This window comes from Elephas maximus, chromosome 18 (assembly GCF_024166365.1).
Source record: "Elephas maximus indicus isolate mEleMax1 chromosome 18, mEleMax1 primary haplotype, whole genome shotgun sequence".
Lineage (NCBI taxonomy): Eukaryota > Metazoa > Chordata > Mammalia > Proboscidea > Elephantidae > Elephas > Elephas maximus.
In genome coordinates, this window is record NC_064836.1 from 18,122,436 (window position 1) to 18,136,136 (window position 13,701).

General features: G+C 51.5%; 1 protein-coding gene across 4 annotated transcripts in view; it reads right to left on the minus strand.

The window, feature by feature from the left end:
• Positions 1-780: 780 nt before the first annotated feature.
• PLXNA2 (plexin A2) overlaps positions 781-13,701 on the minus strand; it is a 268,455-nt gene continuing 255,534 nt past the window's right edge. For 3 of the 4 annotated variants that reach the window (XM_049858412.1, XM_049858413.1, XM_049858411.1), the window contains 6 exons: positions 13,459-13,558; positions 11,920-12,110; positions 10,365-10,534; positions 7,638-7,850; positions 7,094-7,244; positions 781-5,810 (listed from right to left, as the gene is read on the minus strand). In XM_049858412.1, coding sequence (XP_049714369.1) covers positions 5,715-5,810; positions 7,094-7,244; positions 7,638-7,850; positions 10,365-10,534; positions 11,920-12,110; positions 13,459-13,558 — 921 coding nt within the window. In that variant the 3' untranslated portion in view covers positions 781-5,714. The remainder of the gene's footprint in view (positions 5,811-7,093; positions 7,245-7,637; positions 7,851-10,364; positions 10,535-11,919; positions 12,111-13,458; positions 13,559-13,701) is intronic. The other variant, XR_007513869.1, reaches the window with a different exon arrangement.

The window sequence follows — 13,701 nt, forward strand, 5'->3', positions numbered from 1 at the left end:
GACAACTAACAAGAAGTTGACGGGAGACCCTGGGCAGTGCAAATTGTTAACATGCTCTGCCACTAACTGAAAGGTTGAAGGTTTGAGTCTACCTAGAGGTGCCTGGGAAAATAGGCCCGGCGATTTATTTCTGAAAAATCTGCCACTGAAAACTTTATGAAGCACAGTTCTACTCTGATGCACATGGGGTTGCCATGAGTCAGAATCAATTCTAAGGCAACTGGTTTTTGAAAGGTTAATGAGGACAAAAATTATGTCTGTCTCATTTATTACTTTATCTGCCAGTACTTACGATGATGCTAGGCCATGGTAGATGCTTCATAAATGTTTGTTGTACAAATGGATGAATGTACTTTTCAGGAAGGCCTGGGGATGTGGAGCTTCTCATTTTTCTGAGACCTCAGTTGACCCCTGGGAAAGGGCCTCAATCCAGAGTCTGTACTACCAGCCTCCGGTTTGGGGGGATACTGCATTCTGGGGTCTTGCCGATAGGGGGCAGTGTCTACCTATTGGTACAAGCCAGAGCAGTGCATACGTGTGTGTGCGTGTGTGTGTGTGTGTGTGTGTGTGTGTGTCTTGGTAAAGATGATAACTGGACATTAACAAGCTCTGGCTCCACAGAGAATTCTAGAAGTCCCTCAAAGCTTAGCTCATCTTCCCTCCCCCCCCCGCCCCCGCACCATACTTTTTACATATGCCTGTGGAACGTTATTGTGCAGCAATGCTGTGGAAAAATGCAGGTTTATTTGAAGATTTAAGCTTTTTTTTTTTAATCCAGTAAACTTTATTTATATATAACAACAGTACAAATTGTGTCCTTGGCTTGCAAAATAGGAGTGTTTCATATTTACAATAGGTACACAATAATATATTAGAATAACAAAAAACCCCATTTTATTGGAACATTTTAAATACTTCATTTTCTTACAGTTTTTATTCCACAACACCTGTAAAAACAAAACCAGACAACCATCACTGTGTTTTCTTAAAATATGTGTGTAATAAGGATTCCAGTGTGTCACGAAGAATGGGCTCGAGAAGGAGAAGCTGGGGGGAGAGGCAGGTGGGCTCAGGTCCCTCATCTCACTGGTCTAAAGAGTTTGTCCCTCCTTCCCCTCCACACACAGGAACATCTCTTCTGTTTGGTAGATACTACGTTCCCTTATGAGCTCCATCTTTAATGCCAATATGGAAGGCAAGTAAAACAAAAGTCAGGACCTTGACTGACACCCATCTTCTTTGAGGCCAGAACAAGTGGGAATGGACTGTGCTTTGGCAGATGGGGAGCTTGGTCTTAAGGTAGGACTTCTTCATGATGAAGAGCATGAGACGCGGTGACCACGGAAGGCTAAGGAGTCTCCAAATTACTTATCGTCCAACAAGCAGTGGTCTTAATGGTCTCTCAAGACCTTCCCAGTACTGGTTTGAAAATACCAAGAGTGAACCTGATCCTTCCTTCATGGGAGCAAGAAGCCCCAGATGCTAAGACTTCACCCTCTGGAGAAGCTAGGAGAGAGGAGGAGGCAGGGTAGAGAGGCTGGAGTTATGAAGAAGTGTCACCCTTTCCTCAAAGCCTGTTCATGTGGCATCAGAGGGCCCTCACCTCCCAAGTCCCACGATGGGCCTTGCTGGCTCAGCTCTGTGTCTATTACGCAGTTTGTGCATTTTCTCACCCACAGGGGCCCCTCAGTCTCTATTCTGTCCTCTCCATGGCCAGGCCCAGGAGCCTCAGGCATGACACAGTGTGGCTGGAATAAAAAAAGCAAAAACCAAACAAAAAAACTGGCCTCCCCCCAGAGCAACTGCCAGCTGGGTATTTACCTGCAGCAGGAGAGTGTGGACAGGTGCGGCACTGAAATGCACCTGGGTGTTTATCTACCAGAGGTTTTCGATCATCCCGAGTGTGTTGTATGCAGACCATTTGCAGCCTCACACATATCCAGCCATTGCTTCTGCTTTGTGCTCAGCAGGGCCAGGGGCCTTGACTGCTGTTTCTCGTTCTCACTTGGTAGAACTGCAGGAAGGCCAGGGACTGGAGCAGTAGAGGAAGAGCTGCCAGAGGAGATGGCAGCAGTGGAGGCTACAGTGGCTCTCGTCACTGGAGAAGCATCCCAAGAGTAAGGTAAGGCAGCTGGCTTGAGTGGCTTCCTTCCTTCCCTGACCCACTTTTCTACAAACTCATGCCGTCTACTGGTGGGGGAGGAAACTGCACCTGGAAGTTGGTTACAGGAACCAACAGCCTGAAGAAAGCAAATTTGCTGGAGGAAGGACCTGTCTGTCTCGTTCATTGCTGTTTCCCAGCACCTAGAACAGTGCCTAGAAATAGTTGCTGCTTGAGGTTTCCTGAGATAATGTATACAGGAAAGTTTCCTCTCTCTCCAGTGAAGTTACCAGCTGGTCCATGCTTTTAATGCCTGAACTCTGTAAGGAGGAGTGATCTTTGTCACAGGTGGGTCACAGTGGTGCTGAGTGGGATGCTGCAGGAAGTAGGACGGCCACCAGAGGCACCTGACCCCAGGCAGAGGGCAGGAGGCACCCACAGGAGGGACTTACTCTCCATCTTGGCAACTGGCCAGGTTAGTCATCTTAGCATCTCTGTTTTGCCAAGCAAGGATTTCTGGGATCCTTTTCCAAAGAACTGTCCCGTGCAGATCAATGAAATAAAGCAGTGCTGGACTTTGGAGTGGAACTTCCCTCCCTGCCCTCTCCCGAGATAGATGAAGGTGGATGGCTTCATGTGGGGAGGAACTGTGGTTTTAATACTTCTCTCTGACACAAGGTCAACACATCCTCACAGTGGGTAATAGTGAGGAAAGGGGCCAATGAACTATACTACCTCTCCACACTATTTCTTGGGGTTTGGGTACTTGGACACCCAAAGCCAAAAGCTGGTGGAGGATGGAGAGGTGGGAGGCTAGAGACAGGCAGGGCTCTACAACCTTCCACCCTTGTGGCCTGGACTGAATATAGCCGTGTTTTCCTTTTTCTCAGTTCCCTTCTTAGCTATGCCCCTGTACCATGTCCTTTGTGAGCCCAAGCTCCCCAACTGTCTCATGGAGTTTGGAGAAAAGTGGCCAAGCCACTCACCACTCCCCAATTGGCCAGCCCTCCATCATTCTCCACACTCTCCAAAAACCTCCCAGGAAGTGTTCCTAGCGGCAGTGAATGGTCACAAAAGTAGCTGCTGGGAGACCCCCTGGGTAGATACGCAGGGGTAAGGGTTGGTTATGATGCTGTTGAGATGTCTAACTTCCTGTTGTTTCTCGGTGGGGTAAAGTCTAAAACGTTAGGTGTCAGTCTGAGCAGCGGTGTGATCAGCAAACCTTCATTCAAACAGATCTCAGAAGTAAAATGCAGGTGGGGTGGGGTTTTTGTGGATAGCACAAAGTCTCCTGCTCAAATTCCTTTCAACGTTTCTCCTCTCCCTTTGTCTCCATCAGTCATGGGCTCTGAGCTGATAAGCTTTGGGTGCTATGAAGAGCAAACACTTTGGCTTGGTGAGGAAGGCCAGTCATTAGTATTTCCTTCAGGCTATTAACAGGGCCCCAAGAAACTTTCACAGAAGTGCGTTATCAGAAGAAAGTGGCCTTGGCATGGCTGGTTGTGAATTATAATGAAAACAGCAAGTTTCCTGAGTATTTTGTTGAATGCTTTTCTCTTCCCATTTGTCAGCTGCATTCCGGCAAGAAACTGGGGCTGAGGAGACCGGGAGATGTCTGCTGTGTGGTTAGAACAGCAATCCAAAGCCACACGCCAGAGATGGAAGCCAGCCCGCAAAGCTCCCCCTCCCCCAGCCCTGGCCTGGGAATCAGATGTGGTCAGCAGAGCCTTTGGAAATTGGAATTGCTTGGAGGTAAGGCTGAGACCCAAAGTTAATTACAGAGGAAATGAGCCTGGTCCAGTCTCTCTTGGGGTAGCTGGTGTCCTTCCCAGCATTGCAGCCTGGGATTCCTGGCCCCTTAAAAAGTAGAAGGGGGAGGGGCAGGGTGTTCCTCTTTGCCTCCCTGCCACCCTGCCTTTCCCCCTTGCCTTGCTTTTGTCCTTACCTCCTGGCTCCAATGCTGCTAGCAGAGAAGCTGGAGCTGGCTGCTTGGATCCATGCTAGTGACGAAGCCTGAACACTCTGGTGGCTGCCCCAGTCGCCAAGGTCCTGCTGCCAACAGAGCTGCCTTTCCTCTGGATGACCCTCATTGCCTTCTATGGGGCCTCTGGACACAGCCATGGAGCTTTGGTTTCTGTCTGGGAATTACAGTCAGGAGAGTTGGTGGTGCGTGGTTTTCGGTGTAAACAGGTGAGAGAGATCTAAGGAGAGGAGCCCAGAGATAAGCCATCTACTTTTCCTTGTCCTTCAAACCCACAAGTCCATGTGAGGCAGAAGGAGAGGCTGAAGAAGAGAGTAACGTGAGGGTCTAGGTCATTTCTACCGGTCTCCCTGGAGGCAAGTGCTGTATGCCCAGCTGTCAGCAGCTCCACGTCGTCCAGGCACGAGAGCGAAAGAGAAAGAAAGCGTAATAAATCTTGCGGCTCCTTTTACCTACTCTCTTCAAGTATTGCTTGCTGTAAACGGTGTTTGATTTTTGTTTCCTTTTTAATTGCAAGAAACCTCTGGATGATTGAGGAGGAATCCAATGCCAAACACCCAGGTCCCCAAATCGGCTCCCAGATGGAACCTCCTGGAGACCTGATCCACACACCTCCAGACCCTCTCCTCAGGGAGGCCGGTCACAGCAGAAGCTGGGGTGAACAGAGTGGCTTCACGTTCTCTGGAGGCCTGGTGCTGGTCTGGGAGCGGCCCACCTCTCCCCCAGTTCTGATAGAATTTCAGGGAAACCGAAAGGAAAAGTACCAAAGATGAGGTCCTCATTTGTTGAGGCTTAGGATTAAATAAAACAAAACAAAAACAGTAGCAAAAAGCATTGGTATCTACAGACACACATTCCCTCGCGAGGCGAGCATGTGAGTATACAGGTGTGTGGTATGTAAAGCTCGCTTTCCAGGCAGCCAGCTGGCTTTGCAGTCCGTGCAAAGGTCTGTAGTTCCATGCCCTTTGGCTGCTGGGAAAACTCCAGGTTTTACTGGGCTCTCTTTTTACTGAGTGTCTGCTGTGAACTTGTGCTCATTCTTCTTCTCTTCCTCCTCATTTGTTTTTTAGTTTCAAGAGAAAGAAAACCATTATTTCCCCTCACATCCCTCGGCATCTCTCGGCAGACTCTTTCCAGGGTTTGGAAACAGGAGTTGTGTGAGGAAGGAGGGGCAGAGGGGGGCGGGAGAAGGAAGGGGAGCAAAAAGCAGAACTAAAGAAAAATTGGACGGGATCAACAGGGCGGCTTTTTGTTTTATTTCTGTTTTTTTTTTTTCCTTTTTCTTAAAAAAAAATTAAATAAAGTTTCCATTATTTCCCCAATATACATCAAATGAGTTTTCATGCAAAGCAGCAGTCACAGAGGCACGGCGTCCCGCTCGTGCCCCTCAGCTCGGAGGACCACCTTCTCTGCCATCTGGTCCTCACTGCAGGGTGCCTGCTCTCTCTTTGCAGGAACTGGCTAAGATGAAGCTTGGCTGGCGTGCGGAGGGGGCCACCCCCTCTCCCCAGGATGGGTCTCAGGGGACAGCAAGCTCTGGAGCCTGAGCCCCTTCCCTGGTCCTTCCATCTGAGATTCTTGGTGCAACAGCTGTGACGGGTCCTTCTTCCCAGGAAGACAAGGCTCCTCCTCTCAGCTCTCAATGGACATGGCGCTGATGAGCTGCTCTACCTTGTACGCCAGCCGCTGCCGTCGGGCCTGCTCATCCTGCTCCAGGGCCCCGATGAGCTGAGGAACAAGAGCACAGGTGAGGGGACTTGAGTATGAAAGCTCCCACTCTGGGGAATTCTATCAACCTCTCTCTTCTGCCCTAATGAACATCATTTCAATAATTACAGATAAATTTAGATAATTTAAATGCCTAACTGAATATATACGTGTGCGTGTTGCTAGTTGCTGTCAAGTCAGTTCTGACTCATGGTGACCCTATGTGTGCAGAATAGAACTGCTCTACAGGATATTCATGGCTGTGACCTTTTGGAAGCAAATTGCCAGGCCTATCTTCTGAGATGCCTCTGGGTGGGTTTGAACTGTCAACCTTTTGGATTAGTCAAAACCCAGTGCCATCGCGTCAATTCTGACTCATAGCGACCTCACAGGGTTTCCAAGGCTGTATATCTCTACAGAAGCAGACTGCCACATCTTTCTTCTGCAAAGCCACTGGTGGTTTCAAACCACCGACCTTCTGGTTAGCAGTTGATTGCTTTAACCACTGCGCCACCCAAGGACTCCATATGTGTGTGTATAAAAATAAAGAGACAAAACCAGTTGTTGTCAAGTTGATTCCAATTCACAGAGCCCCCCTGTGTGCAAGGTAAAACTGCTCCCTAGGGTCTTCATGCCTCAGGCCTGTGACCTTTCGGAAGCAGATTGCTAGGCCTTTCTTCCAAGGTGCCTCTGGGTGGGTTTGAACTGCCAACCTTTCTGTTAGTAGTCATATGTATATGTATGTGTGTATATATATGTCCGTGTGTGTTTATAAACATACACATATAATGTGTTTAGAACGACGACATCTGGCACAGCACCTAGAAGGCGCTATGTAAGTGTAGCTATTGCTACTGCTACTGCTTCAGAAGTAGTGCCATGGACTCCGGGGAGCTGTCCTATTCAACCTCTAGTCACGGTAAGGTCCACTTCTCTATCTGAAATGTAATTGACAGGGTCTGCCCAAGTGCAAAGAATAGTTTGATTCATTGTTTGAGAAATAATGACATTAATCGTACAACACTTTGTACTGAAAAACAATGAAATTATTAAACGTGTTATTTATTACATTAACAATGAGCAAAAGACAATGAAATGTATCAGAAAGCTTCAGTGACTCAGGCGAGGATAGGCTGTCTTATAAAGGAATGATGATGCTTTTGGAGTTTGCTGGTTTTTGACTCCACAAATGTGTTTTCTAAATTACCCTCCATTGTTATTACTGAAGGACTGAATCAGCCTTCCTGCTTAACCACTGCACCCTCTGTGTGTTGGTTCCTGTCGCTCCCTGGGCTCCGCCTTACCTCTTCACTGTACTTGCTGACATAGGAATAGATCTCATTGAGGGCACTCAGCATGTTGAACTCCACGGCGTGCAGGCGGGACTGCTCAGCGAGGTAGGCGTTCATGTCCTGGTCACTGATGGCGGGGAGCTTGGCGATGTCTGCGTAGTATCTGCCGTAGACAGAACAGGCTCTTGATGGGGCACTCAGCAAACATCTGCCCACGCCTACACTGGCCCCCTGAGAACATCAGATGTCCCCAACTGCTTCCGCCTCCCTGTTTCTCTTCTGATGTTGCACTTATTAATGGAATGATACACCCAAAATTCTTGTCACAGTATTGGGTGCTTAGCACATGCTCAATAAATGATAATTAGTTATCTGAGTTCCAAGGGCAGAAAGTCACCCCTCTCCCCACAGCAGGAAGTTTGGAGATGAGAAAAGGAAGGGAACAGGGGTCCTGAAGGTACTGCAAACACTATTTGGAGTCCTCGGTCAGCAAAGCCCACAGACTGGGGAACAGAGCAGGTAGACAGGGACGCTGTAGTCCTTAGAGACTACTGACCTTTCCACCCAGCTCTTGTAGCTGGGGATGTCCTTGGCGTACAGTAGCTTGTTGGAGGGTGAGTCCTTGCCCAGCCGGTGCTCTGACGTGGAGCAGGAGTCCATGAAGGTCTGGGCCACCACCGAGAGGCAGGCATCTGTGATGCTGCCCTTGTGGATGTCAAACACAAACTGGGGGTTCTTAATGACGTTCACCCAGAACCGCAGAGGGAGGCTGTGGGGAAGCAGAGCAGACCCTGAGGGTGCTTCTCAGCTCCCTGTGACACGGTCCATTGATACTCCTCTCCTCACCCCAAATGCAAAATCCAGCCTTTGTGTCAGAGCGCAAGGAATGAAATCTTAGGGAACTGGTCCAGCCAGGGGCTGCTAATTTAGCTCACGCTGTCACTGACCCTGGGAGAGAAGGAAGGTGCCACTGTATCCTAACCGGGCCCTGACCTTGTTCTCCAACCACGAGGGGAAGGTAGGTAGATTCTGTACCCTCCTGGTGGTCTTTTCTAAAGATCTCCATGCCCCAGGGAAGCCTGAGTACAGAGGACAGCAGGATTTTCTCAGAGGGGCAGACAAAGCCACCGGCTCCCAGAGTGTCTCCGCGGTGCCCACCCGTGGCTATTATCCGGAAGGCCGCTGCTGGTAGTCCCGCACCACCTCAGAGCGGGCACAAAGGGCCCCACCTGCGCTTCCCGCCCAGCCCGGCTGCCTAAGCCCCTTCACAGGGCTAGCTCGCCTGGCTGGGCTATGAAATTGGCTCCCCTGCAGGAAGGCCATTCAGGGCTCTCCCCAGGACATGCCTGTGTCTGGGCAAGGGCAGAAGGAGAGGAGGAGGCCATTGTTGGTGTCCCGGGAGTGACTCACTGTAGCTCAGAGTTTTTCCCACCCCAGGAGGAACTGATCAGTAGTTAGGAGACTTCCTTCTGCAACTTGGAAATTTCTAGCCAGAGGGGAAAGAACTTTCCCTGCTCCTTCAGCGAAAGGAGGATAAGCCTATTTACTCCTCTTTAAAACCAGAACAGCTGCTGTTCTCGCCTCCTTTTCCAACCTTGCTTCTCCTCCAGCTGCCTTTCTGGCCTTAACTCTTTTGGCTCCTCAGCGGGCTGAGCCCTGCCCCCTGGCTTGTCCTCCTCTCTAGATGGCCACACTAAGGCTCCCCAGACTGCCTCTTTCCTCCCTCTTTACCTGCTCAGGATTCTCATGGAACCCAAACTTCCCCAAGTGTCTCAGCAGCCCCATGTCTAGAAGACCTGCTCTATCCAGCCCAATCCCTTCCATTGTTATTTCTGCTATCTTCTGCCCTCACTGCAATGGGATCACTCATTTCTGGTAACCTGGGAGGAACTGCCTTGGCTGAGAGGCTGACCCAACTCATCAGCTCATCTCTCCTGCCCTCCCTTCCTCTGGCAGCACCGGGGAACGGCAAAAACCTTTCCTTAAAACTTGCTATTTGAGGTCTGGGTAAGGGGACTCTACCAGACCACAGCTCCAGAGTAGTGTTTTTCTGTAACTTCGGTCTGGCCACCACAGAGATGGGGAGAACCCAGAACTTCCTCTTGACTTCCCTGAAATCACCCACTTCCAGCGCTGGGCTGGGGATCCTCCAAAAGCAAGGAAACAGCCATGACCCCTGCCTCTGGGCACAGCAGATGAGAGGTCTGCCGGGCCCACCCTGGGGGCTTCTCACCCCGTGACCACCTGAGTCTCCACATTCCCCTCCACTGTGATCAAAGCTGCAGAGTTAGGAGGGCTCAGCAACCACAGCACCTAAGAGAAGGACAGAATCTATGGGGTTGGGGTTTGGTTTTCCCACTGTGTTTTGCTGGTTGCTAGGACTTTGGATTCCCAAATAACAGCCTGGGCCCATCTGCGTCGGCTCTGTTTTCTGAGGAGACGGCTGACTCCAGACAGCTGTGTGGGCTGCCTGCCCAGCCCCAATGCCTGGGCCTCCTCTCTCCCCTCTTGGTGCACTCTCCAGCAGGAAGGTTTTGGCTCTTGCTGGCTCTGGATGGGCTCTGTCAGACTGGAAAGCCAGTCCTGAGCTTGGTCTGCAGTCCAGGTTCAAGGCTCAGAAGGGAAAAGTCTCCAGCCAGGGGCCTGAGGGAGGTGCTTCTCCCCTTGGGTCTGGCTGTGGAGGGACTTTAGGGAAATGGTGTCTTCTGATTGGTGCCGGGGTGATAGCTGGGCCAGAAGAGATCAGCTTTGCAGTGAAATACCCATAGTCAGCGGGCCCAAGTCTGCAGCAGGTGCAAGCCCTGGCCAGCCTTCCCCACAGCTGGCCAGCTTCACCAGGGGTCTAACTCAGGGCTTCCGCGTCTCCGGAGGTGCCCTAGGTTCTTAGACTCTGCCCCACTTGGTGTGGCCTGCAATGCCTGGCTTTCACCTGCTGCTAGGTCTCAGATGTGGCTGCTTTGTGTGCATTCCTAGACTCCCTTTTCCTGAGAACCAGAGGTCTCAGAGTCAGGGGAGGAGGTGGCTGCTGGTGAAGGTCCAAATCTGCAAGGGCAGAGCTCAAACATGCAGTCCTGGTGCCCGGCCTCTGCTAGGCAGGCCCCTGGCAGAGAGCACGCCAGCTCTGTACAGCATATGTGTGCAATTTGTTCTTGGAGCCTCGGATTACCCGGCCACAACCGAGCACAGGCTGCCCTCCTCCCATCTCTGGGTCCCTGCGGGTTCCTGCCTCCCACAGCTGGGGCCTCTCCAGGCCGCACCTCCCGCTGGACTCCCTAGGGGTTACCAGTTGCTTTTCCAGGTATGCCGCACATCTGTGTCCTGGATGCTGTGTCTGTCTGCCTGCTCATCCAGGAAGTCAAACATGTACTTGATGGCGAGGGGGAGAGCGCTGCCTCGGTGCACAGTGCTGAACAAGGTCTCAAACAAGTCGTCCACGAACTTCTGCAAGGTGCCCTGGGTGGGGGTGGGGGTGGGGAGAGCATGAGATGGGAGGGCAGGGGAGGGAGCAGACAGGCATGCCAGAGGGTACCTTGAACCCACATTGCCTTGGAAATTTGCAGTGTGAGGCTGCACAGGCTGGCCGTGGGGCAGGGGCAGGGGGTGTTAAGGAGGTGGGAGGGGACGAATGGGCAGATTCCTGGGCAGCATCTCTCCTCCAGCCTGCAGCCTCATGCCAGGTTCATGTCTGTACCCACACCGGGTGGCTGTGGGCTCAGGGCAGTTGATACGAAGGCAGTGAGTGCTAAGCCTGTGTTCCCTGAAGGAAAGTGGAGGGCACAGACTGGGGGCCAGGTGGAGACATGTCTGAAGAACAAGCTGGAGGCCTGGGAGCCCCCTGGCAGGAGTACGGCAGAATGGGCTGGTCTGATCGGAAGGTGTGACGAGACTTAGGGTTAGCCTGGCCTAAGTGGTGTCTGTGTGTGGGTTGTGGGTGAAGGGTCTAGATTCAAGACCACCCAGGCACAGCCCTGAACTGCAGAGCCTTGGAGGGTCTGTGGGCAGGGATTAGACTGGGCCCGGGGCCCCTAGTTGGCAGCTCCTGGCCCAGCTCTGCAGCTTTCCCGGTGTCTCTTTGTTGGTCTCTTGTTGGCATGGTGAGCACATTAGGCAAAACAAAAATCGAGACACGCGGTATGATGAGGTATTTCTGTGCCACGTCTGGGAGCAAGGCTGAGAGCGGTAATTCGGATGCCACTGCGTTAGAATTCCAGCGGCATTTCTGCAGGGTCAGTGGGAGAGAGTATTTAAAATCTAGCCTGGTCTGGAAACTCTGGGCCAGATGACTGCTTACAGGCATACTTTGTTTTCTGCTAGGGAAGCTAGAAGACAGCTTCAGGTCACAGCTTGACTGCTGCTGCCTCACTTCAGTCAGCATTTGGGGAGTATGATGGGACGGAGCAGAATGGGAATGGGGAGGTTCAGAGCCTTCCTCGGGTTACTGGCAGGACAGAGTCACAGTGCGTTCCCTCCCACTGTGGCCCAAAAGGGGGTGGAAGAGGCAAAGATGTGGAGGCTGGCAGATCTGCCCAGTTAATCAAGGCAGGAAAACCCTACTCTGTCTTCCTAAAGGGCAAGGTGCCAGAAGTGAGGGGGGGTTCCGTGAAGCAGAACGGTAGGCATGCGGAGTGGAGAGGGGGCAACCATATCATTGCTGCTTTTGTCAAATGGTCAGAGCAGCAGTAGCCTGACCCCTGGAAGCCCTGCCCAGGGACCTGGACTTTAGCTCATCTGCATGGGTCCCCTAGAAAGGCAGACACTGTGACGTCCTTACTATGCTGTGGAGGGGCAGGAAGTAGCCTTTTGAGGAGCCCTCCCTGGCCTGGGCATACAGGAGTTACCTTGGTGGCCAGTAGCCGGGTCAGGTAGATCTCAGACACCATCTTACTGCCCCGGTCCCCCTCCTTCTGGTCCCCATGGTCATGGTTCTTCACCAGGTGCCACACCTTGACCCCGCTCTCCAGGTCTGGGGTGATCATGGGGGCCCGAGACCGCAGACTGTCGGGACTGCCTGTGTACCTGAAGGAGGAGTCTGGGGAGACAGGTTGGGGGAGGTCTGTGAGAAGCTGATTCAACATCCTCGCCTATAGAAGCCTTTTAGAATCCTTGCCCGCTCGCTGCCCTCACTCAGAATAAACTATTTTCAGTTGGAAGGGGACTCCTGGGACCTAATATGTGGTGGGTTATTTTAGGGATCCGTGATTGGCATGAGGACAGAGGAGACTGAAGCCTTTGTAAAAAGAGGATTTAGAAATTCTGTGAGCTGGAAAGACCCTCAGGGATTGGGAGCCCTACTCCTCCATGCTGCCAACAAAGAATAATCAATAGGTAAAATGTCAACTGGATTTTTTCATAGGGACTCTAATAAAAAAATCTAGATATTAAGGAGCTTTAAGTTGTATGATCCCTCTTGGGAGCTAAAGGATCCCTTCTGTCTTGGGGTCTAGAATATGGAATTTCCTAAGTCCTTTTTCACAGCTGCTGGGTTCAGGCCAAGGAGACCTGACGGTGCAGTGGTTAAAGTGCTTGGCTGCTAACCGAAAGGTTGGAGGTTCAAAACCACAGCTCAGTGGGAGAAAGATGTGGCAGTCTGCTTCTATAAAGATTTACAGCTTTGGGAACCCTGTGGGGTGGCTATGAGTTGGAATCGACTCAATGGCAGTGGGTTTGGTTGGTTTGGGGCTCAGTCCTGTGGCTATCCTTTACCTGGGCAGGCCAAGGCCTTAGTGTGTATACTCAATCAGAAAAAAATGAAATAAGAGAGGGTAAAGCGCCATAACCTCACTGCCCAGAGGTACTGTGGGCCGTAGCACTCCTAGGGGTGGAGGTGCTAGGGTGACCAGATCATTTATCATCTAAACTAGGACAATTTCAGAATACTGAACTTAACGAACCTGATGCCATCAAGTCAATTCCAACTCATAGTGGCCTTATAGGACAGAGTAGAACTGCCCCACAGGGTTTCCAAGGAGCGGCTGGTGGATTCAAACTGCTGACCTTTTGGTTAGCAGCCAAACCCTTAACCACTGAGCAGCCAAGGCCCCCCTTTGAAAATAAAAGAGATTTTTAGTATTAATAGATATAAACTGGGACTGGCCCAGGCAGACTGGGATAAACGAGCCCTCTATCTGGTGCCTCCCTGGTTCTGGGCTACTCAGACTCCTTCACCAGGCCTGGCACATCAAAGAAGGGCACCTGGTGCCACTGCCGCCCACAGCTCTGAGAAGATGGGCTGCTCTGGGGATGAATGAGCTGGGCAGGAAGGCAGACAGATGAGGAAGGGGCTTGAAACCAAGGCCAGGCAGTGGCAAGGGCTTCCTGCTCTTAGATTGGTCCTCGTAGGGCATAGAAGGTACCACTCGGAGCCGCCCAGTCCTCACCGTATCTGCTGATGGATGTCCTGGAGATGCTGGCGGAGGCAGGGATGTTGTACGAGGAGGTCTGTTTGGGGACCAGAGCCACCACTGACCGGTCTGACACCTGAGAAGGGCACCGGAAGCACAAAGCAGTGAGTGCAGACATAGTGGGAACACGACCAGTCACCAGTCACGTAGACCAGTCATGCAGGCCGGTCACGTACTTGTAGCTTATGGATTAGATGTGGGGCAGGGAGCCAGGAGTTC